At 45.1% G+C, this 23,647-nt stretch overlaps 1 protein-coding gene and 1 long non-coding RNA gene across 2 annotated transcripts in view; one reads left to right on the forward strand and one right to left on the reverse strand.

The window, feature by feature from the left end:
• Positions 1-1,358: 1,358 nt before the first annotated feature.
• LOC140684456 (uncharacterized) lies at positions 1,359-15,217 on the reverse strand. Its single transcript, XR_012056735.1, has 2 exons — positions 15,078-15,217; positions 1,359-12,616 (listed from the first exon to the last, which is right to left on the reverse strand). It is a non-coding gene; the product is annotated as an uncharacterized lncRNA (long non-coding RNA).
• SORCS3 (sortilin related VPS10 domain containing receptor 3) overlaps positions 12,628-23,647 on the forward strand; it is a 268,866-nt gene continuing 257,846 nt past the window's right edge. The window contains exon 1 of the mRNA XM_030276367.4: positions 12,628-16,266. Coding sequence (XP_030132227.4) covers positions 15,646-16,266 — 621 coding nt within the window. The 5' untranslated portion in view covers positions 12,628-15,645. The remainder of the gene's footprint in view (positions 16,267-23,647) is intronic.

The following is a 23,647-nucleotide window of genomic DNA, read 5'->3' on the forward strand; positions in this document are numbered from 1 at the left end:
AGGAGTTAATCAGAGTTCCTGTGCCAAGCCAGCATTAGTCAATAAAAGCACTGCTGCTCTTTCTGGGAGAATAAATATCTTTGTGCTCTTCAGCTGTCTCTGTATTTTTTGGAGGGGGGAGGGGGGAGAAAAAGAGCTCAAAGAAATGATGTAGGATTTCAGTCTGCCTATTATTTGCAATATACATGGCATTTGTAGAGCAAAGAAGATGGCAAAGTGCAGTACAGCGAAAAGTGCCAATACAGAATTGGAGTGGGGTTATCTGATATGCCTAAAAGAGCTTTTGGTAAAATTTTGTCCCAGTTGCTCAAAGAAATTGAATTTAGGCCACTGCCAAGAACTGCTGAAAACCTCATTTTGGGCTAGGATCTTTTTCTGAGATTAACTCAACAGGAGCTTTGTGAATTCGTGACGCAGGATTGAAACCAATGGGGAAAAAAGAAATAAGAGAAAATCTGGAAATGCTTAGAGTAGTTACTGGAGACAGTGTGGTTGGGAGAGTGACTGCATAGGGATGAACCTCTCTTTTCAGTGCATTGGTCTGAGGGGTGCTAAACTGAGGTGTGGGCTGGTTTGCAGGAGCAACGTGAAAGCTGGCTGGACTAAGCATGAAGATAGCAGACAGATTGACCCTGATCTTGTTTAATTTCTGTTCTCAAGGACTGAGCACATGGGTAGTGGGATCTTGTCCTCCAGTGGAACTGTTGGTCTATTTAAAGCATGACTCTGTGCTTACTGCTCTGGGTTTCACTGGTCTTACCTCAATATGCTTATTTATCAGTAAGAAACCAACTTGACCAGAAATATGGATACAAGATGTACTCTAACACTGACCACCTTTAGATCAGGATTTTATTATGTGAAAGCAAAGTTTACTTTACACTTCAGTAAAATGTTGTCAGTGTCTTGTTCTGCCCACACCAATACATTTTATAAGATTTAGAGACAATTTTTGTCCTGTTCTATGTCTTCTGGTCATCAATAGCCCAATTTTCACAAGGGATAGTCACTCAGCAGGTCTTATTTTCATACAGACCAGTTTCCTGTTCGTTGCTTAGGGAGTCATAGGGTGATTGTAATTTATGTCCATACTAAGGAGGCTTTACAGGGGATTTAAGCAGATTTAGCATCAATAGGAACAGACAAAACAGTAATTTGGCTTCCATTTTTGCAATTATGAGAAGAGTTTTTCTGAGCCCGGTGGCCAAGCAGTGGTGAAACCTACTCTCCTCCCTTATAAATTGAGGACTTACCTCAGAGCACAAAGGTCTCATTAGATCTGTAAATTCAATGCCTTGGTCTATCATAAATGTTTTAACATTAATAAAGAGGAGGCTAGATTTCTTTTAGTATTTCACAATTTTATTTCAGCCTATATATTATTTCCCAATGGAGGAAGAGTTGTTTACTTTGGAAATAGCACAAGTGGTGGAATATTGAGAACTGAGCAATCATTTTTTGATGCTTACACACAGACATCACCAAGATGCAGGAGTGCTTACAAAACACAATGTTCAGGAAGAGTGTCCAGGAGAACTTGTTTGATTAAACCTCAGTAACCAAAGGAAGGTGAGTGCATACCTAGCAGTTACCATGAGTGCATAATGAGGGAGGCATCCTAACTTTTGTCTTTGAAATGTATTGTATGATTCAGAGATACTGGAGTGTATAAATGATACCACTTTCATTAACTTAAAAACTATATCTTCTGGATTCAACTCTGTGTTTCCAGTGCTAATTAAAAGCACATCCTTTGACTCCTGGAGAGTTTCTTTGAAGTGGTGCAGCTTAGAACAGGCTGTGGTTCTGAATTTCTTTCATTCTCATTTGCTTATATTGACAACCAGTATAAATCTGAAGGCAAAAAGTAAATTTGTTCTCTCTTTAATAGGACCACTCATGCAAAGGCACTAGGATTAGATTTTAAATTGGCATGCTTTAAACCTTTAATACAGTTACAGACTCAGTGAGCCATGCTCACCTTTTCTACAGCTAGACCTAGCTGGAAATTAGTTTTTTCCTTTGTCAAAATATTTTCTAATAAACATTTAGCCTTTCTGCTAAGAACAATGCAAAACACTCAATAACTAATATAGTTTAGCTGAAAATATACAGCTTTATTTCCTCTTCTAGAGAAACAAAACAGATAAACACAAAGTAGCTAGGAAAAGGTAGATGACCTCTGCGAATTCTGTTTAAAAGAAAATCTTGGGGAAGGAAAAGAAGAGGAAAGAAGCACCAAAATGAGTAGTTTCATGCTTCTGATCACCAGTAAAGACATACCTCCTCTTTGCACCTCCTTCTTCACCTTCCTCAGGTTCCCTTGCATTCTCTTCTCCGTAAGAAAGAAAAGAGTTGAAGTGAGGTGGCAGATACATCCCTTCCCTTGTGACTCTCGTGGTGACAATCAGGGAGGCCAGGGCAGTGCCCTGAGCATTCTTCAAGGAAGCAAAGTGCATCAGTCTCTGCTGGGTTTTTCAGGGCTTTGCGTGTCTGGATGTGCTGTCTCTGGAAGAGATAAGTGAACTTCTCTCTGCAAACAGGGGTGAGCAGAGGCTGGAGGTGGTTTTGTGTGGCAGGGAACTGTGTAGTTATGAAATAGCTTGATTTTCATACTGTGTCCTGGGTGTTTGAGTCTTCAGGACTGGAGCTTATATTTAAATAGCAGTGCCCACGTATTTTAAAAAGATATTTCCAGTATGAAACCCTTTTGTTAGTGACAGTATTGTAAAAATCTAGGCTTCAATATTGCTTCTCTTGGGAAATATTGGCAAGGAATTGCTGATTGTACTTTCTTTATAATCATTGCTATGCAAACCAGCATAAATGCTACTCCTGCAGGCACCTGTGTCCTTCAGTCTCAGCAAGAATAGATCAATGCACCATGCAAGATGAGGAGGGTTGTGGAAAGCCAATATGCAGGTCTGGGACAGAATGAGACTTCTGAGGCAGTAGAATAGGGAAAGCGAGCATACAAATAAGGGGAAACTTCCCTTAGAGGTGAAATGCAGTCCCTGTCAAAAATAAGTTTCAGACTTCTGCTCAGAACAGTGAGCAAAATGAATTTAAGGTGCAGAAGACATGACCAGAAGGCAGAACAGCATCAAGATTTCTGGGTTCTTTGGCTAAGTTTGCCATTGACACTATCATAGTTGGCCAGCTGAGCCTGTTCTAACTTTACATCCTTTGAATAATTAAAAAAAAAATCAATATATAATCTGCATTCCCATTTAAGACTTATGCAGTTTGCAAAGCCCTCTGGGATCTGCTGGAAGAAGGGGACAGGAATGCCATACACATTCTGTTGGTTCCTCTGGTGGAGGGTATATTCAGAGCAGATGGGGTTGCCAACTTACTGGTTCATTGTGGAGGTATTTGCTCAGTAATGAATGAGGCAGAGGAACAGACTGAGAATTCTGCACTCCAATACCCCACTGAGTGTGCTCAGATGGTAATGTGGAATGTCTGTTCTCTTCAGGGATGTAAAGTACACCATCTCAATGCAGAAAAACAGACCTTTTCTAAAACTGGGCCTCTAGATACAAGGGAAATGGAGAAATGGAAAATTAAATCAAGCCAGATTTTCCCCCCTCAAATGAAGAGTGATCTCTCCTTGCAAATTATGAGAAGCCTGAAAGATAATGCAGCAGCTGGGGACTTCTCTATGGGTTTAACTGGAAAAAGGACAACTAGCAGCAGCCAGTGCATCCCAGCAAAAAGGCTGCTAATAATCACATCTCTGCATCAATCATGAGCAGCAGAATTAGGGAAATAAGGAAGAAGATAAATGTCAATAATCTTCCTTATAACTAATGAAGTCCTCCTGGACATGTGATTTCTGTTGGGATCTTCTAATGCATCCAGGTTCATTTTTGGTGCTGCAGCTGGTACAGATCACTATTGCTTTGGTGTGCAAAGGTAATGCCTAAGCTAGGTTTCATAGTGTGAGGACTGCACAGAAATACAGTAAATAATCACATCCTCCAAAATCTCTTTTGAAAAAGGTGGAACAAAACTATCTTTCTCTCCAGAACTTACCTGACACTGTTCATGTTAGAGAAAGAAGGAAAACCTAGAATAATAGGCCACACTGTCAGTGCCTACTCTTTTATAGAAATATGTGCCAAAATAAAAAAATTTTGATCATATTCTGGCAAATGAGCAAACTCTTAATCTTGGTGTCTGCTTACAGTTGATTGACTTTGAGATGATTTGATCCAAATCTTCATTTAATTATGTCAGCTGCCTCCAGGGCTCCCTGACCTTGTGTGTGTGATGTGGAAACAGGTGACAGTAGCTGCTGGGGGCAATGGCTTTAGGTTCTCCCTTTAGTGAATTCATTTTAGGTGCCTGTAAGAATTTATTTTGGATTCTCATGCACTGCTTCATTTTTAATGAGGATTGTGAACTTGGGTTAAAGAGGCACTTTCAAATACTTTTATTTTGGTGCTGAAGAACTGGACATAAGATGATAATGTGTGCTTGCAGCCCAGAAAGCCAACCTGCATCAAAAGGAACATGGCCAGCAGGTTGAGAGAGGTTAATCTGCCCATTTGTTTCTGCTCTCTGAGACCTTTCCTGGAGTATGGTGCCCAGCTCTGGAGCACCCAGCCCAGGAAAGGCATGGACCTGTTGGAGCAAGTCCAGAGAATGACCATGGAAGTGATCAGAGGGCTGGAGCCCCTCTCCTGTCAGGAAAGGCTGTGAAACTGTTTGGTTTATTCATCCTGGAGAGGGGAAAGCTCCAGGAAGGCCTCACTGCAGCCTTTCAGTACATAAAGGGGATTTATAGGACAGGAGAGACTCGTTACCAAAACCTGTAATGACAAGACAAAGGGAATCAGTTTTAAACTAAAAAGGGTTATTTTATATTGAGCATAAAAAATATATTTTTTTAATTATGAAAGGGGTGAGACACTGGTAAAGTTCCCCAGGGAAGCTGTGGATGCCTCATAATTGGAAGTGTTCCAGGCCAGGTTGGATGGAACTCTAAGCAACCTGGTCTAATGAAAAGTGTCCCTGTCCATGGCAGGCAGGATGGAATCAGATGACCTTCAAAGGTCTCTTTCCATCCAAACCATTTCATGATTCCATGAAATATTCCTATTAAGGGCAATGTGAAAGGGAGACAAAATAAGGGGGATTAAATCTGTTGTAGAAAGGAATAGAAAGGGAAAATGAGCATTACTTTCAAGAGCTTTGCCATGGTGGCTGGACAAATAAAGAAATCCTCTGAAGAAAAGGAAGTCCTGCTCCCTGTTCCCCAGGAGATGCCTTTTGCTGCACCCATGGACTTCCATCTTAGGCAGAGTAGGAGGAGGCTAAAGAAGAGAAATTCCTATGGTATTCTTTGTGAGGTCTAGCAAGGAGAAAAAGTAGACAAGGAAGAGCAACCAGAAAAGGCAGCTGAGGGTTCAGCCAGCAGTACTAAGAGCAGCGTTACATTGCAGGCGTGCATGCAGCCACATCTGCAACTGCCAAATCTGGTGAGCAAAGATTTCATCCCTCTGGTCTCAGCTCAGCCAACTCTGCTACAGGTTTTTATTTTCATGGTATGCAGGGAACACCTATCAGTTGTTTTGATAGCTAAAATGGAAACTTCTATTCTGGCAGGTGTGGAAATTGAAGTCCAAGACCTAAAGGAACCCCGATTTGAGAATTAGAGGTATTAAATCACTTCAGCTGCTGCAGGAAGACATGTAACCTCAGTGTGAATGGGGTTGCTTGAGCTCCCTCCTGTGTCTACTTGTGTGATAAAGGTGAGCCTCAATGAGAGACCTAAGCAGGAGAAACTTTTTAGGTGCGAGCTTAAAGTACTTCTGAATCTCCTGTGCTGGTAATGCAGTGATGAAGAGAATAGGGAGGAAAGTCTAGCAGGAAGAATAATAAATATTCTGTTCAGTCTGGAAGGGGAAAAGTTAATTGCAACATAAAAATGCTATTACGGTAGTAATGAGAAATCCACTTGTGGAAAGCAAAGTGTCAGGCTAAACCTGCTGTTTCTAAAATTTACTCAATAATTCAGGGTTTCATTTAATAAAAAACATTGTTTAAAAATTCTTTTAAGAAAAATTTAAACATTTAAAGAGAATATTACCTCTCTTAAGGTATTTGTGATTTTTTTTTGATCTCTCGCTTCCGTGATTTTCACTGAGACCAGAAATCTCAGTATTTCAGAATTTCAAATCAGTGGTCTTTATAGATGATATGTTAACCCTGCTTTGTCCCTTTTCCCCTTCAGTATATTATAGAATACTGGAATGAATAACTTCCAGCTGATTTCTTTTTCTCTGTTTCTATGTTACTTCATTGTTTCTTTTACCACATTGTCAAGCTTCCCAGGCTGAAAATGTACTGAAGAGGTGCAGTGTGAAGGAAGGGAAAACACACACCCTCCACAATGGAAAATGAACAAAGCGACCTAAAATCTTTAGTTTCTCTGGGTTAAACTGCAAAATGTAGAAAGGAGGAAAGAGAAAGAGATCCTTTCCTTCCCTCAAAATAAGAAAACTGAACTTGAGATGCTGTGTGTCCAAGTGAAGGCCTTGTCTGCCTTTAAGTTTCCCCTTTTCTTTGAGGTACCTTGTGAGCCCTGTGAGAAGCTGCCATTCCTTTCCAACAAACCTTGCTTTCAAGGATCAACTACTTGTAACTTTGAAATTATTTTTGAAAAGGGGAGGGGAAAAAACAACCCAAAAAAGGCAACCCTGTGAATGGAGAGCATTCACAGAGATGGCTAAATCTGGGTCCAGATGCTCCCAACCTGGTTTTTTTTTTTTTCATACGGGTCTGATCTGGTGTGGTCCTTTTGCCAGCCAGTGGGCAACTGAGTGGGGTCAATAACAAGGTGTGGTCACCAGTCTCTTAACTGGCTTAAGACAGAAATCCCTTGCTACCAAACTTACCTTTCTCAATTCCTTCAAAAGGACACAGTTTCAGCACAGCCACTGTGGTGAGCAGGAAAGTGGACGCTTCCTGTGGAATTTATATCTGTGTAAAGGGGTAGAAGATGTGGGATGGCCAAAACCCTGTTCAGAACTTTGCTTTTGATATGGTGAGGCAATTTCAGATCTATTTTACCAATGGAAAATTGGGAAAGAGGTTTTAAATTCCAGGGGAAGGGAAATCAGTGCTGGTTTGACCACTAGAACTGCCACCTTTCTCTCTGTTTGAACTACAGTCAACCCCTTCCAGATTAATAATCATAACAGAGCCTTTGAGCTTTTATCAGACCATCTGATCTGATTTGATCTAACCTGTGGATGTGAATATGAAAGGTTAATCCTCAGGGCCATCTGCTTTCCTTTACCTTTTCTGTCTGAATGCATTGTTTCTCTGTCTTGCCTGCCTACTTTTGGCATGTTTCTTGCTGTCTTGTAGCACTAATCCTGGTTTACATCTGACTCTATGCAGAGGATGCAGCCTCTTTGAGCAGCAGCTGCCTATTCAGAGATGCTTGCAAGTTTCCTTTAGTATTTCCTCTCCTCTCCTGGCAACTCCTCTCAGTATGATTTATGAATTGCAAGCATAGCTGGGGGTGATGTGAAGTATCAACACCTCTGAATTCCAGTGAACAGGAGCTGGGTAATTAATAACAACAAACCAGGAGTGTTAGCTTTGCATGGAGATCACGTAGCAGAGAAGGGTTGTTCTGTATTCTTTGGGAATGGGGGAAGCGAGTCCTAACCCTTCCCTGTGCTGTTAAATCTGCATGTCATTTTCCTTGGATAATTAAGTAATTGAAGCCTTTCAAGGAGAGAGACTCTCTCCATTTCCCCTGGCAGCTTGCAGATGTGGCACACGCACCTTGCGGCAAATCAATGCTAACGACGTCGCCGTGCGGCAGCGCAGCCACCGAGGGGAGGAAGCCCAAAGAAAAATGTCCAGCCCTTGCAGATTGCATTATGAGCATCAGGATCTTTTATGCAGCAGACTCATTAATTGCATTTTCATTTGGGTCCCTGAATTTTAACCCTTTTGAGGTTGCTCCTCTGCTTGTGAGTGCCTCTGAAATTGCCAAGTGTTGGGCAGATTCAGAAAAGGGAGAAAAGACAAGGGTGGTCTCTGCAGTACTGCTCTGGAACGTGGACATCTGCAACAAAGCTAAGGAATAGATTCAAACAACCAACAAAAGAAGGAAGCTGTTAAATCACTTGGTAGAACATAGAATAAATACACTCTGTGTTGGAGTAACAAATGTTGTGGTCAGGTGGCCTTACAAGGGAAGAGGTTCCCTTGAATCTTCCCAAACCTTTCAGGTTTTTCGCCCCTCCACCCTTTGCCTATGACAGGTTTTGTATTGCAATAAATTCCTGTGCTGGTTTTTCCTCCTCCTTCCCCAGGTGAACTCCCTGATTTGCCCCAGTACATTTTTATTTTGTGAAGATCAATCTCCTTAACTGTTCTCATTTTCACTCTGTCTTGAAAACACGCAAGTTCCCTGCTTTCAAGTCATAACCCAAACTTCAGGGAAGGAATTGTCTCTTTGCTGCATTTTCAGGCCTTTACCAGGAGCCTGACAGAAACTCTAGGCATTGCTAAAGTTTAAATTATTATTAATTTAGTAATTGGCAATTTTATCATGGAAATACATACAGATATGATGTCTGGCCTTTGCCAGCCAGAATTCATCACACTGTCTGCATTATTTTCTTTGTGGCAATGGTGTTATCTTTCCTAATTTCCTTTGGTTGTGAAACTTCAGTTGGTCCCCTGCGAGTTGAAGCTATCGGCCGAGACATTCTTCCAAAGACTGTAGAAGCTGCCACTTAATTCTTTCCTACTTCCTGTCTTAGAGGTGCTGGGAGCACACATTTGCCTGAGACTCTCCCCTTCAGAATATTTCAATCTCTGTTTACATGATACTTGATTTAACCTGACTCCTTTTAGGAGTTATTTATTGCTGATTCAGTGCACAGGATATCTGGGGACTGCCAGGACTGGCTTGGGAAGAAACACTTGCCTACAGACAGCTACCTACTACTGTAGTTTTGTGTTATTTTTCTTTATTTTCTTCTTGATTTGTTTATTCTGTGCTAAGTATACAACCCTTTGCTTCATGTTGACTAGTATGAAATTTTTCCTCAGTACTGTAGTTCAATTCCTTTCTTGTTTGGGGCTCTTAAAAGAAGGGAAGGAAATAGCCATAGGTGAGAATCTTAAAAGGTGGTGTTTGTTGTGGAAGAGAAAAGAGCACCAAGCTGTTGCAGGTTCAACATCCTCCTGTGAAGTCCCACCATCAAAGCTGGGGTTGCTGCCAGACTTGTTTCTCTCCAGCTTGCTAAGAAAATTCTGCTTTTGTGCACTCACACACAGAGAAATCACTTTGCATTTAGCTTGGAGAGAGGAGAAACAATACCAGCTCCTTCCCCTTCTACATCTATCTCAAAGAAGGGAAGAGGAAGAGTGGAAGAACGAAAGATTTGTCTGGAAGAAGAAAAAAAAAATAGAAAAAGGTAACTGGGGAGGGAACAGAGTCTTAGAGAGAGAGAGAACTGTTGCTGTGTCACTGACCACATCAGCCTCATTCTCCCAGTGTGTGCTCTGTGGGATGGGAAAAGGCACTTTGTCATTTTTTGGTCTTGTTTCTGCAGGAATGGAACAAGCATAGGGGAGGCTTCATTTTCACAAAGACTGTCTTTGCACAGCAAGGTAGTATTTGCACTCTGCCTTTTGGTGGCAATCCTAAACCCTCTTAGGCATGAGCCTTCATTAACAACCAGAAATGAAAAGCTGATGACAGGTGCACAAAATTTCTAACAATAAGGAAGATTCCTTTTCTTCAGGAAACCTGCAAGACTGAGACATACCCTGGGATGGGAAGGAAGATGAGGGTCATTTAGTCTCTCTGAATCAATGATCTAATGAACAGTAGCCACATTTCTGGTTTTAATTAGCTTTTCTCCAAATGGGTATCAGTACTCATAGAGTATTCTTAGATATTGTAACATCTTAAGCCATTATTTTTCCTCTCTTCATAATGTGTGGCATAGCTGGACCCAGGTTTTAGATGAGCTCATTGAATTCAGAAGACAAAGAGGGGCTGAAGGTTCAAATGTCCTGATCCAGAGCTCTCTAAGTAATGCTAAGGAGCATATTTTCAAAAACTTGGCAAATGCTTCTGAAAGTCTAGTATCTCACTGTGGTCCTAAATGATTTGAAATCTGGGAGATGGGGGATTCTGCATTTCTGATTGGAATCTCTAAGATAAAAATATATGGAACCTTCAACATACAGTGAATTCAACACTGTGAACTTGTGTGCTGCACAATTTATCTTTGTATATGCTGCAAATCTGTGAACTCATTCCATTCTGATAAGCTCTTTGGCATTCCTGATGGTGCTGATTATCAGCAGAAAGGGATTTTCTTATCTTAGCTTTAAGATGAACAACAAAACTCAACATTAACTAGAAACATGACTTAAAACCTGCTGAATTTCCCCAGAAAATTGAAAACACCCCTGCCTGTTCTGTGTCTCGCCAAGTCTCTTACCTGCACTGTGCAGGTTGGGCACCTTTTGGGCAGCCTTATCAGTGGGTGAAGAGAGTGCAGCTTTCTGAGCATCCCTGAATGAAAGGGGCTCGTCTGTCTCCCACAGATACAGTGTTCAGATAGATAAAGTCAAAAGGAGGAATGCAGTCAAGTTGGTCACCAAACCTGACTCGGCATCTGCTCATGCTGGTGAGCCCGAGGTGAGATCCTTAGGAGTTCTTCACTCTGCTGAGCCTCTACCTGTTGCAGTCCCAGCGTGGCCTGAGGCTCCCTCTCCTGCCCTGGGGCACTGTGTCAGTGGTGTTGATCAAAGAGACCCTGGTGCTGTGATGCAGTGAGGGGATCCACTTTGTGAGGACCTTGTTCCAAGATCAGCTGAGATCAAGTGTCCTGCCGCTGTCCCTAGATCCAGGCTGTGTAAAACACCTCCCCTGGTGTGCTGCTGTGTGCTTCCTGTGTTTCTGCTGCTGTGTTGGGCTGCTGGACTCCCACTTCATCGTTCAGTGCAGAAACCAGACTCCCTCTTGCAGCATCTGCAGTTTTCTGCAGCCCCTGTTCAGGAGCTTTGCAGCAAGTCTGCCAGTGCCACGGGCCTGCCGTGTTTCAGACTGTGCTGCACACCCTGGCTGTGCTCAGAGAAAATCTGCCCATAATGGGGCTGGTACTGCACCAGCAAAAATGGTGGAGGCCCTGCCTGCAGGTGACATTTTGTCTGAGGGTACAGGGATACTTCAGCTTTTAATGATTTTTGTTTAGGTAGATTCAGGCTTTTTCTTGGTAAACAAGACAGCATTATCACAGACCTGCTTTGTTTTCCAGTGACTGGTCTCACACGTAATAAATAGGTTAACGTTAACTGGAGCAAGCATTGATTTTTCTTTTAGTATGTGTGGGATTTCCTCCCTTGGGAGGGCTTGAGTAGTGCAGGAGACTTTCAGGGGAGGATATAAGTGTGTGAAAAGATTGCAGTGTAGCTGGGACATGAATTTCCTTCCCCCTTCTCTAAATTTTCCTCTTATGATCTCTTACCTAACTTTTCTTCCTTTCTTTCACATTCCAGCTCTCACTCAGAAATTTCCTGGCGGGATAGTGACTGGGAGACACACTGTGGGCCTCCAGGGAGTTCTGGGTGTGTGCAATCCTGCAGAAGGAGAGGGACATGGAGCAATGATAGGCAGAGCTGGGCGAAACAGAAGGGTTGAGGTACTGGGGAGCAGGTCTACAATCTACAGCAGAGGCTGTGATGATGAAGTTATTGATATGTGTGATAGAATTTGACATTTAACAATTATTTTTTTCCCCACATGAAAGTCACAGAATAGGAATGGAGAAAAAAAAAAAGAAAACCCCAAATAATCAATGCTGCTTTTGAAGGCTTTGGCAATTGCCTGGCTCTATTTGTTTCTTTCTTTAGATAGTGTCATTTGTCTTCTTCCATCCAAATCACCCCCTCCAAACAAACATAACTCCCCCAATTGCTTTTGTCTCCTTAACTGAACTCGGCTCCCCTCGGTTATAGGCATGTTCTGCTACTTTGTATTTGTGCCACAATTTGCCTTCCGGAACATTTACTTACTTACTTAGAAATCCTCTGCATTGCCTGGTGTTAGGGCATATGGTTTTCTCTACATCAATTAAAAATCAACATGGTCCAACAGAATATAACACCAACCCCTGCTTCTTTTAATGGATGTTTGCAGCTGGGTGGGGATTAAAGCAGATCATAATGGATTAGATCAGGGTTTAAAACAGCCTGTAATGGATACTGTGTTGAACTATTCAATTTCTATTCTTGGATATAGGCTGTGCAAATCTAGGGTTGTCAGATGACATCCTCACTGTCACCCTGTCATGCAAGGGGCCAGGTTTTGAAGCAAATCTGTTATTCCTGCAACAGGGATGGTACAAGCAGGAAAAGCCCCTTTTTCGGTGTGCTGGCGATGGGCACGCAGTTCGCGAATCGTGCAGGAGATGGGGGTGTTGCTCACATTACCTTTGTTTTCTAGGGAAGGAAAGATGTTCGAGAGCTCGGCTGCTGCTCTCTTCGGCACTGCTGAGGCAGAGCGGGGAGATTCTAGTTCGCAGTCTCACATCATCGGTGGGGACTCCCCCAGCCGTGCATCCTATCATTTAACAGCAATAAGCAAACACTTATGAAGTTTAGAATTTGCTTCGGAAAGACCAGAGCTTCCTGTGTCTGTCTGTCTGAGAAATTAGGGATTGGGGAATCTCACTGACATAGTCGGCACTGAATGTCTGGGACTATCCCCAAGTGTGGCAGGTGAGGATGACACTCACAGAGGCGATTGCAAGCAATGGCTCTTCAGTCTGCAGGGTAGAAAACACCTGCTATTGGAACGGTGGAAATACTGTCCTAAATAAAATGTTAGGCTTCATTCAAGTGTTCACCTTCACATTCTGTGCCATGTCCAGCACAGCTGGGCTCTTGTGGTGACAAAGAGGGATGTGGTGGACACAAAGAAATGCTTTGTGCTGGCAGGATTTGCAAAATGAGATGTGCCCGCAAGTCCTGTCTTGGTCTGGGTGGCCATGAAGTCAAGGATGCTGCTGCACAAAGGAGTGACTGATCAGGATCTGGACAAGGACTAGGTCCTAAGCAGTGCCCAGCAAGGCTGAGAAGATAAATAGGACTGGGTGGACTGCACTGCAGGGTACTGGCTAATGGTGGCAATTGCCAGCACCACAGTAGCTTTTACTATGTGGTGCCTGGGATTCTGGATGTGCAGAGACCTTCAGGAGCAGCAGTGTGCTGCTGCTGGGTCCAGTGGGACTGCAGAAACTTTGATTATAACTTTAGAACAAGTTCTGCCTGTCACAGCTGCAGCCTCACTGCTAGAGTATGGCATTAGGTGGGCAGTGCCTCTCCTCACGCTGCACAGCAATGGCAAGACACTGGGGTGGCATATGTGCTGCTAATGCCACATACCTGGGGACTCTGTTCCTGCAGCAGTGGAATTTGGGGGACAGTAGGGTCCTTCCTGTTCCCCACACCCTGCTGTTTGCTTACAAGCAGCAGCAGTGTGCAGCCTCGGGGCTGGCGTGTCCCTGTGCATACAGGGTAGCACCTGGCACGAGTGTGCCATTTGTGAAATCCCCTCGCCTGAGGTTTTGTGGAGCAGCTCCGGCTCAGGCCCACGTCACTGCTCCCACACAAATAAAATGTCATCTAAACATTTTGGCAGCACAACACAAAAGGAGCCGATTCCAAGCCAGGAATACCATCCGTTGCGTTGGGAGTGGGCGATTCGCTTCCCCTACCCCCACCTCCCACTCTCCCTATCTGCGCTGGGAATTGAGGCTAATAAAGGGCCGCGTTTGTGGGTAGGGCCCCCGCCTCCTTCCCGAGGCTGTCAGCGCTGTTGTGTGCGCACCGGCTCTTCCCACTCCTGCAGGACAGCTCGTCAGCCGCCGCTCCCCCTTTGCAACAGGCAGCGCTGTGTGAAGCCCCTCTTTCCTCCTCCGGCTCTCCCCGCTCCCCCTGCGGCAGCCGGGCTGCACGGACCCCCCAGCCCGAGCTGACCGAGCGCTGGCCAGAAACCTCCCCGCTCCCCGGTGCGGGCAGTGCCAGCTCCGGTCCTGCCTCCGTGCCTGCCGGGCTGGGAGACCCGCGGTGGGCGGGAGAAAGTGTTGAGCCACCCCCGCACCGGGCCTGGCGATGGGGAGCGGGGAGACCGCGGGGAGAGCCGTGTAGTTGGTGGATCCGTCTTTGGACGGCAAAGAATGGCTGATGCGGGAAGAAGGAGGGTGGCACGATAAAAAAATCGCTAATTAGCGACACTTTTCAAAGGGAGGAGGAGAACGGGAGAAGGTCGACCGCGGGTTTGATCCGAAGAGAAAGTGCCGACGTGTTGCTGCAATGAATCGGTCCGGAGGGACGCGGCACTGGCACAGATGGCGATGACAAGGGTGACCCCACAGGGACGCCCCGCAGCCACGGGAGGCGGCAGCAGCCTCCCTCTCCCATTCACAGCCTGCCATTACTCACACCTTGTCCGGGGGATGAAGCAGCAAAGGCTTCCTGAGCTTTGCCAGCAGAAAACAGGTGTCCTGGCCAGGGGGAACGCATCCGTGCGATGGGAGCGGGAGCGCTGCGCTGCCGTGACCTAAAGAAATACATCCCCCTCGCTCCTTCTCCCGACACAGTCCCGAGATGCTGCTGCAGGGAGCTGCCTGCAGATACGGCCCTTTCTTCGTTATTGGCCCCACACAAATCCTGCTAGTCTCCCCTGCTGGACGGTGGCAAGGTTGCTGGGATTCCCACGCACACGCGTGAGTCCCCGCGGCCGGGAGGCTGCGCTTGGGACGGGCACATCCATCTGGAGGGATGGCCGGCTCCGTGGGTACGCTGTTACACACGGGAGGCACCCAAGAGCCGCTCATCCCAGCTGCGTTCCCTCGTGCCCCGGTACCCGTGGCTGACATCCAGCCTTTGTGCGTACATGTGCACGCACGCACACAGGGCGAGGAGCACCCACATCTCTCTGTAAACGCGAGTCTATGTACATATACATGAGGAGAAGCGGGGAATGACGGCTGCTTTCTCTCGGCCAGGAGCACACATACCAAATCAGGAGAAAAGGCTGGGTGATGCTCCAGCTGATTCGGTGCAGCGCGGTGTCCCGCTCCCGCCCCCGGCCCCGCTCCCGGCCCCCGGCGGCGCGGCGCGGCGCGGCGGGTGACTCGGCGGTGTATTTCAGCGGCGGCGGCGGCTTGGCAAGGCTCGGGGCTCCTCCCCCCGTGTGGTGGTACCCTCTCACTTGATCAAATCCTTGAACGTGAACAGTTTCACTGAAAAGCACTTTTGAAAAAAAAAAAAAAATCCAGCAACAGTAAGGAACAGAATCCAACTACCGGGGAGAGTTTTTTTCCTTTTTCCCCCCACTTCTTTCCTTTTTTTTTTTTTTTTTTTTTTTTTCCTCCTGGTCATCGTCTCAGAGGCTGAGAAAGAGTCAAGAGAAAACCGAAGAAGAGAAAGAAGAAGAGCCAGAGAAAGAGGCGCCTTTTGCAAATAATAAATATTATAATTAGAATCCGGCCCCTTTCTTCCTAAAAAAAAAAAAAAAAAAAAGCCCTAAACGCAGCGCCTCATCCCCCCTCCCTCTGCAAGCCCCCCGACTCGCTCCGCAAAGGCATGGAGAAGGGGACCAACTGCTTTCCGACCTGCCACACCATTTTTCTCGCCTGGACATGGTTCTTACTTCTCTCTTGGTGTTGCACCGGCGCCGAAATAACTTGCAGATCCTGCTCATCTCCATCGCCCTCCTGGCCGTCCTCCTCGTCTCGCCTTAGGCAGGAGCAGCGACAGCCGCCACCGCCGCCGCCGCGAGGATTACGGAGCTGGCCGGGCGGCCGAGCGCGGGGCTCGGTCGGGGCGGCGGCCGCCGCGGAGCCGGTGCCGGGCGCGGAGCCGGTGCCGGGCGCGGAGCCGGGGGGCCAAGCGGGGCCACGGGGAGCGGCGCTCCGCGCGGCGGGGGCGGGAGGCGGCGCGCCCGGGAGCCGGGGCCCGGCGGCGCCGCGGACCCGCCGGAGCACCGAGGGGCGCCGGGCGCTGCCGGCCGGCGGCGGCCGGGGGGTGCCCGCGGCCGAGGGGCAGCGCGGCGGCCGCGCTCAGCCCCGCGGGCCCCCGGAGGACGCGAGAGCGGCGCGGCCGCGAGGGGCCGAGGAGCCGAGGCTGAGCAGCACCACCTTCGCGCTCACCGGGGATGCGGCGCACAACCAAGCCATGGTGCACTGGTCCGGACACAACAGCAGCGTGAGTACCGCCCGCACACCCGAGCCGAGCCGGTCCGGCGGCGCTTGGCGGGGAGGGAGCCGGGACAGCGGCGGGACGGGGGTGCGGGGAGGAGAGGGGCGCTGGGCGGGCACCGTGCCCTTGTCGCCAGCGGGAGTGGGAGACGGAGCGATGGCCGTGGGAGAAAAGTTTTCCTGGGGAAAGGTGAAGGCGACTTTGGAACGCGGTTTTGCCCCGGCCTCGGGGGCAGAGCCGCGGTCCCCGGGCTGGCCCAGCGCTCTCCTCTGCGCTCCAGCGTGTCCCGTGTGCCGCTCCCCTGGGGACCCCCTCTCTCAGCCTCTCCGTATGTAATGAACACCGTGGCACCCTTCGCTGCCTCCCTGCCTGGGATGTATGATGCACAAGGCTGGTGGAAAAGCCGTCCAGTGCCCACCGTGAGTGCTGGAAGCAAGAGAGGTCCCATTAATTCATTAAGGGGTGGAAAGCCGCACAGCACATCAAGGAGCTGTCAGGGGAGGCACGTAGTGCAAGCAGAGTGGAAAGTTTGTAAAAAAATCCATGGCATCTGACGCCTTTTCCCGAAGTCAATAATAACGAGTCACTGAGGTGTCCCTGGAAGCCCGTGGGACTGTGTGTGTGTGCGTGTGTGTGTGTGTGTGTGTGTGTGTGCGTGTGTGGAGGGCATGTCCCAAAGCCCACACGCTGTGCCGTGACAGTGCAGGACCCTCCCTCACACCCGCTCTGCAACGCCCGGCAGGTGGCTGTGGACAAAACTTGAAGTTTCTTTTGACTTGGTATCAGAAATACCATTTCTACTCTCATGTAGTCTGGGAACAGATGTAATCTAAAGGACTCTGGGAAACCTTTATGTCTGATGGCAATATTCCCATTATTCTGATTATTATAGCTTGTCACTGCCTTGAAAATGCCTCTTTTATTGTTTTGCCACTATTGGAAATGAATAGAAAGCAATTAACAGCATAAAACAGATTGGCTGCATTTTCAGATGTATTCTTCATGGAACTTACTAGGCATGAAAAAGCAAATTGTCCACCAACTTATCTATATGTGTCTCTATCTGTGCATCAGCTATAGGTTGTAATGTGCAGTTCAACTTTTTTTTTTTTTTTTACTTTATTTTTTTGTCTATTTATTGCTACTTAGGCAATAATTCTGACAGCAATGTAGATGTTACTTTGATTTAACCAATTTTTAAAGGCAGTTGAGTTTGCCAGACATGAATTTCACTCTCATTAAAGATGAAAGCAAACATTGAAGAGAACACAGCTGTATGGTATATTTCAGCACTACACTTGTTTCTAGGACTACTTATTTTTAACATAACATGCCACGTAATGAAGAAAACAACCTACATACACCCTCTCTTTTGTTTCATTTTGATGATGAATCAAAGGGTGTTGAGTAAAAGAAGCTTAAATGTCTCCCCCATGCCTTTCCAGCATGGATTTCCAATAATTTTGAGTATTTCTGCTTAAAGTAGCAATGAAAACTCATTCTATAGGCATTTGCAGGGGAAAGGTTATTTTTTTCTAAAGCAGAGCTCAGAAAGTGATTTTCACAAAATTCTCTCTCCTCGGTTTCCTTTAAAGAAACATGCTATTTAAATAACTAGATTCCTTATTCTTTAAGTGACTGAGAATTAAATGAAAGAAAATATCTTGATTGTTCATGGCATAGCATTAGGATTTTGCACCTCAGGATATCATGCATTGAAAGCTTCCAACTCAAAAGCACAAGCTAAAGCAAAAGACTGGTGTTTATTGCCAGTGTGGTGTTTGTAGGAGGGAGATGCAAGCGTGATAATAAATTTGAATGTTATCTTTTTGTGATTTTCCTAATATGAGGTCTAGCATTCTGAGAATTTTTCTCTCTTGTCTTTTGGAAAAAACATACTGCATTTAGTAATAAATTGGATTTTTTTTTTTAACTGTGTAGAGGGAAAGTTATATGCTTGAACATGGGTTCTTTCATTAATTAACAGATAAGGCTGAATCCAATGCCTGTTTTTCTGCTGCAGCTCAGTTTTTGCCTAATTCTACTGTTGGTGTGCCCATGGCACAGGAACATGAAGCAATTTGTCCAAGGTCACTTGGGCAAACAGTGTGGCTTCTTTTGCCAGCCACATTGGTCCCCAGCCCCACATCACAAAGCATACATTTTCTTAGGTCACAGGAGATGCAAAGCAGCAGGATGGTGTGTTGGAAATGGACAATATGTATTAACTCATGTCATGATTATGCCAGTTGACCGAGTAAAGTGGGTAGGATGTATCTGTATGTTATATTGTATTCAGGCTCCCAAAGCAGTAAAGAGGCAAACATCTTGCCTTTACCAATTCTGTTACTTGAGCAGGCTTCAAAACCTCAGTTTTTGTCACTTATGTGTTATTAAAAACATGAGCAATCAAGTTTTGTGCATTAGTAGTGGGGTATTCCTAAAAACTGGATGGATTTGCAAAGATCTGCAGACACTCCACAAAAGGGAGGTGTTTGCAGATGCCGAACCTGTTGTTATCTGGACTGTTAAAACCCTCTGTTTTTTAAAGTATTATTATTTTAAAAGCAAGTGTCTGTGAATCTCCTATCCCCCTTTTCTCACACATCCCTGAAATCACAATTTAACTTACTAAACCATAATCCCTTCCAGGCAAAAAACTTTTGTTTTCTGTATTTGCAGATAGTGAGGTCAGGATTACGATAGAGGCAAAAAGCTGGTGAGATCAGGGAATTTGGGTTCTCTGCTTTGTCCTGCCCAGAGGCTTTTTCTGTGACCTTAGGAAAGACAATTAACCTCTCTGGATCTCCTCTTCCATGTTAAATGAGGATAGTACTACTTAGCTACCACAAAGTGGTGGTGTGGAGCAGAATTCATTTCTGCTTTGTACAATACCTGAGGATCTTGAAGTGAAAATCATTAGGAAAATACAAAAATGCTAGTCTGTGTAGAAGTGAGGTTTATGTTCTCTATGTTCTTATGGAGGGCACTTGGCTTCATTCAGTCAGTCCGATACTGGAAAACACAGACTTCTATTTGGGCTTCAAGTATCAATCTGCCCTAATTGAAGCATTTATTGAGCAAGGTCATGAAGCTCTTGAGGGACCTTGGAGAGATCAGATAAAATGTTTTCTTGCCAAGGCTTTTCTAAAGAAAGGAGGATTTTTAGTGAAAAATACTGTTATTCCCAAAAGATCTGCAAGCCATTCTTTTTCCAAAACCATTCCTCTCTGAGCACACATGCTGTGTACAGATGTGCCATTCAGTGAGCAGTTGTACCCTCTACAACTGTTATCCCTCTCTAGATGTTTATGTTAGTGCATGAAATTTTTCCTTGTTCTGCTCATCAGATCCTCTCCAGCAATTTTGTGAAGATTATTTGATTCCTCATATGATCTTTTCCTCCTTCCTCTCTCCCTGATTTATAGGATAAGGACCTGCAAAAAAAGGTAGCAGCACCTTTAATACTCTCACAGTTTTAAACCTCACTATCTCGTTTCTTGATAGTAGATTTTCCAAGAGATTCCAAGAAACTACAGTGAATAAAACACACTTACTAGGATTGCTCTCCTGTTATGGTCACTGGTGGAATGGGAAATGGGAACTGTTTTTGTTAGGTTAGAGAGTTGTCCCTCTGATGAAAGTAGCTGTTTATAGGAAGTACTTAATTTTGTCCATGCCTCTTCCATGATGGAATTACCAAAAATTCTGTGGCATTGTGGCTGGCATTATTTTTTTCAATATCAGAAGAAAAGAGGCACATTTCTAGCTTTCTCTGGAAGACATTTTTAATCCACTAGCTATGGAGATGCTGCAGCTATGATCACTGCATGCTTTAGCTATCCCATGTATATATGTCTTAGCTTTTTTTTTTGTAACCAGAGCCAAACTCTACAGAATCATTGAATATTAAGGGCTGGAAGGAATCTTAAATATGATCTATTCCCAGTCCCCACTGTCATGGGCAGGGACATCTCCCAAATTCTGGCATAAATTCTCCCAAACATCTGGAATAAAGATGAGAAATGCACTACTATGCCCCAGTAAGAGCAGGAGAGGGCTAAGGCATGTGTATCTTGCAGGTTGCTGCAGCCAGGCCAAGTTTCTCTATGATACTAGGGGTCAGATTTTTCATACTATATGAAAAATGTCAGCAGGGCAATTTTTTGATCTCATTGTAGTAGGACAGTGCAGAAGATAAACAAGTGGAAGTCTGGTGTGCTTCGATGGTGCAGCTGCTGCTTGTGCAAACCATGCAATTGCATTGATGCTTACAGCATGATCCAGGCCCTGAAAGCTGGGGAAGGCAGGATGGGAGCTGGTGAGACACTGGGCTGGGGCCTGGTTTGTCTTGGCAGCCTGCTGCACTGTTTTGTCCAGTCAGCCTGTGACTGTCATTTCTAGAGTTGATGTGGTTTCAAGATTCACTCCAAGACTTGGAATATGAGATGTCTTTGGGACAAGATAATAAATAGGAGGCTAATAATGCTGCAGCAGCTTACAGACATTGGAAGTAGAGCTAGAAGATGCAGCATATCTTTTTGGTTGAAGAGGGATCAATACGTGTTAACAGCCCCAACGTTTGTCATACTGGACATTAGGAAAAGTTTCTTCTCAAAGGAAGTGCTGCAGCAAGGTACCAGAAGGTCTTTGGGGGTTTTCAAAACTCATGTAAAGATGATGATCTGATGGGAACCACTCTGCTCTGAATGGGTTTTCTTTACCTCCTGCTACCACCGATCCTGTTTCTTTGTCCTGTGCAAGCTCTGGGGGCTGGCAGTGACAAGCAGGTTGTGCAAGTTCTCCCAGTGAAGCCTGTCTGTTCCGGGAATGATTCCTCTGAATGCTTTTGGCAGGGTTCTGGTGTGATCTGCTAATGTACTGGTGGTTGGATGCTGAGACATTACTCACTCCCATGGAGCCTTACAAGCTGGGGAGGCCAGTGGGATCACTCTGTGCCAGGTAGTTTTTCATTAAGATGCCTTGCAATGCGGTGTGTGATGGGCAATATTTGCAATTCCAAATAGACTGCTATGCTTGGAAGGGAGGAAGGGAAATCTTTAGGCAGGCAAAGCTGCATTTAGTTGTCAGCAGTGGGTAACTGCTCCAAAAGTCCAGCTGGATTTCAGTATAAAATGTTTACTCCTAGAATGCAAAAATGGTGAGAGAACAACCACATTAATTGCACTGCCTTTGGCAGATATTTTAATTTCTATTCTGGACTGTTTTGTTCTCAAATAGCCTTTGAGTATGCTATGGTCTTGTTGCCATTGAAGGTAGGCCAGCTCTGGCAAAATGTTGTTATGCATTTCTACTTTTCCTCTACCTTTATTAATGTAGCTTGCTACTAAAGTCCTTCTCCAGGACTTTGCCAATCCATTTTTAATTAATGCTTAAATAAAAGATCAGAAATAAAAATGAAACCAACATGACAACTTCTGTTGTGGTTGTGTTGAGTTAGTAGACATGGAAAAAGGCATCTGGAAAATATTTTTTGTGCTATTTCTCTCCAGACTGGTTTCATTGCAAAGTCAGTTTGATGTTTGGACCTGGGTACTGTTAGTGGATCCCAGGAAAATGGCAGGTTCCCTGGGCTGTTTCCCTGCCTGGCACAGCAAACTGTTGATGTTCTTGTAGTTCCAAGCTCAGTAACAGAACTGCTCCTATCTGAGGTGCCTATCAGCAGTTTCTCTCCAGACCCCAGTACTCATACTTTGCCATGATCAGGGATGATGCCCTAGGACTTGTGGCTAAGTTTTCAAAGTGGATTGAATGCAAATAGAATCAGCTATGTGATTCTTTAATTATTTTTTCCATAATGGAAAACATTCATCCAATTAGATGATGAAGTCTTTTGAAAAGGGGTTTGAGCAGATAATTTATGTTAGGCAGGAGAGATTTTTCTCAAAAGGGAGGTGAGATAAAACAAATATTTTCTTGAAGGCAAGGCTGTAGGAAGATGAAACTTTCTGAGAGTTTCCAAATTTACAGCTGTGTTTTTAGTAGGGATTTTAGAAAACATAGGAGACCAGTGTTGTCTAATGGGAAAAGCACAGGTTAAGGGCAAAGATCTTTAGTATTACTTGCACTGAAGAATACTGAAAACCAGTCTTGCAAACAGTCAAGAGCTGACTCAAGTCATACTGGAGTATCATGCTCCTTGAGCTCCCTGGATGTCTGTGGGTAGAACAGAAAGCAGCATTTTGTGTCAATCAGCACTCACACACAACTCCAAATTCATACCAGAATTGAGGGCCAGGCCTCATGGTTGGGGCTGCTTTGAGGATATTGCAGGGGACCTTCAGTTATGGAGTTAATGGTTGGGTTTGGCTGGGCTCTGGTCAAGTTTATCTTCCATTGAGAATCTGTGTTTGAAGGTGTTGAACCCAACCTGCCTCAGTCAAGACAGTAAATTAAATGACATGTTCCTTGTGAAGCATTGAATTCTATAATTGCAGAAATTCCCCAAAATAGCAAAGCATTTGTTTGGATCCTCAGTTTAAATTGATGTAGGCTTAATCTAGGCTATTTGACTCTAGTGGAGAATTCAACCCAGAGGATCCTAAAGCAGTGGAAAGTAAGACTGAGAAATGAATAAGAGGTGAGGAAACATGGAGCAGTGCAGCAAAGAGACCTGTGGGTCCTTCATGTTTTCTGAATTACAGCCACAGGACTGTGGTCAGATGAGTTTTTTCCTCTCTTGTGCACAGCCTTTCACTGTCTCTTGTTTGGCTCTGAGAGTTTGTTGCTCTCTGGGAGTTTGACCCTCACTGTAAGCTAAGCCATGTTGGAGACTGCTCTGGTGACATAGTTGGAGGAGCCCAACAGGAATTTTAAGCTGAAATATCCCTTTGCTGGAATATACTTTGTTGCAGTCACACCTTTGCATACAAGCTTCCTGGTTTGTTTAAACTCCATGTAGGAATCCAAAGTAAACAATTTCCCAAATCCTAACTTCTTCTAATGTTCAGAGAGAACTGCATCATTGTTGTTAATATTTCCTCCATGCAAAAAGGAGAACATGGAAGTGTTTCCTTTCCTGCATTTATGGGGTATTATGAGATTGAGGGAACTGAAGAAAATTTGCTGCATGTTTGTAGAACGTGTCTGTGTGGGTGTCAACATATTTGATAAATAATCTGCCATGGAAACTTTAGGGTCAATTTCCAGCCTTCATAACCAGTGGAATCTCAGCATGCAATAAAAATAAGAAAAGATGGATGCTGAGTGATCAAATCTCACTTTTGTTCCTCCCTCCCCGAGCTGAAGGAGACCTGATTGCTCTCCCGCAGAAACGAGCGGCACAGCCCTGCCGCTGAGGCTGGCACGGGTTTTTTCCCCCTTCGTGCGCCGCAGTCGCCGGGCAGGCAGCTCCGCAGGGCCCGGC

Source organism: Taeniopygia guttata, chromosome 6 (genome assembly GCF_048771995.1).
Source record: "Taeniopygia guttata chromosome 6, bTaeGut7.mat, whole genome shotgun sequence".
Classification (NCBI taxonomy): Eukaryota; Metazoa; Chordata; class Aves; order Passeriformes; family Estrildidae; genus Taeniopygia; species Taeniopygia guttata.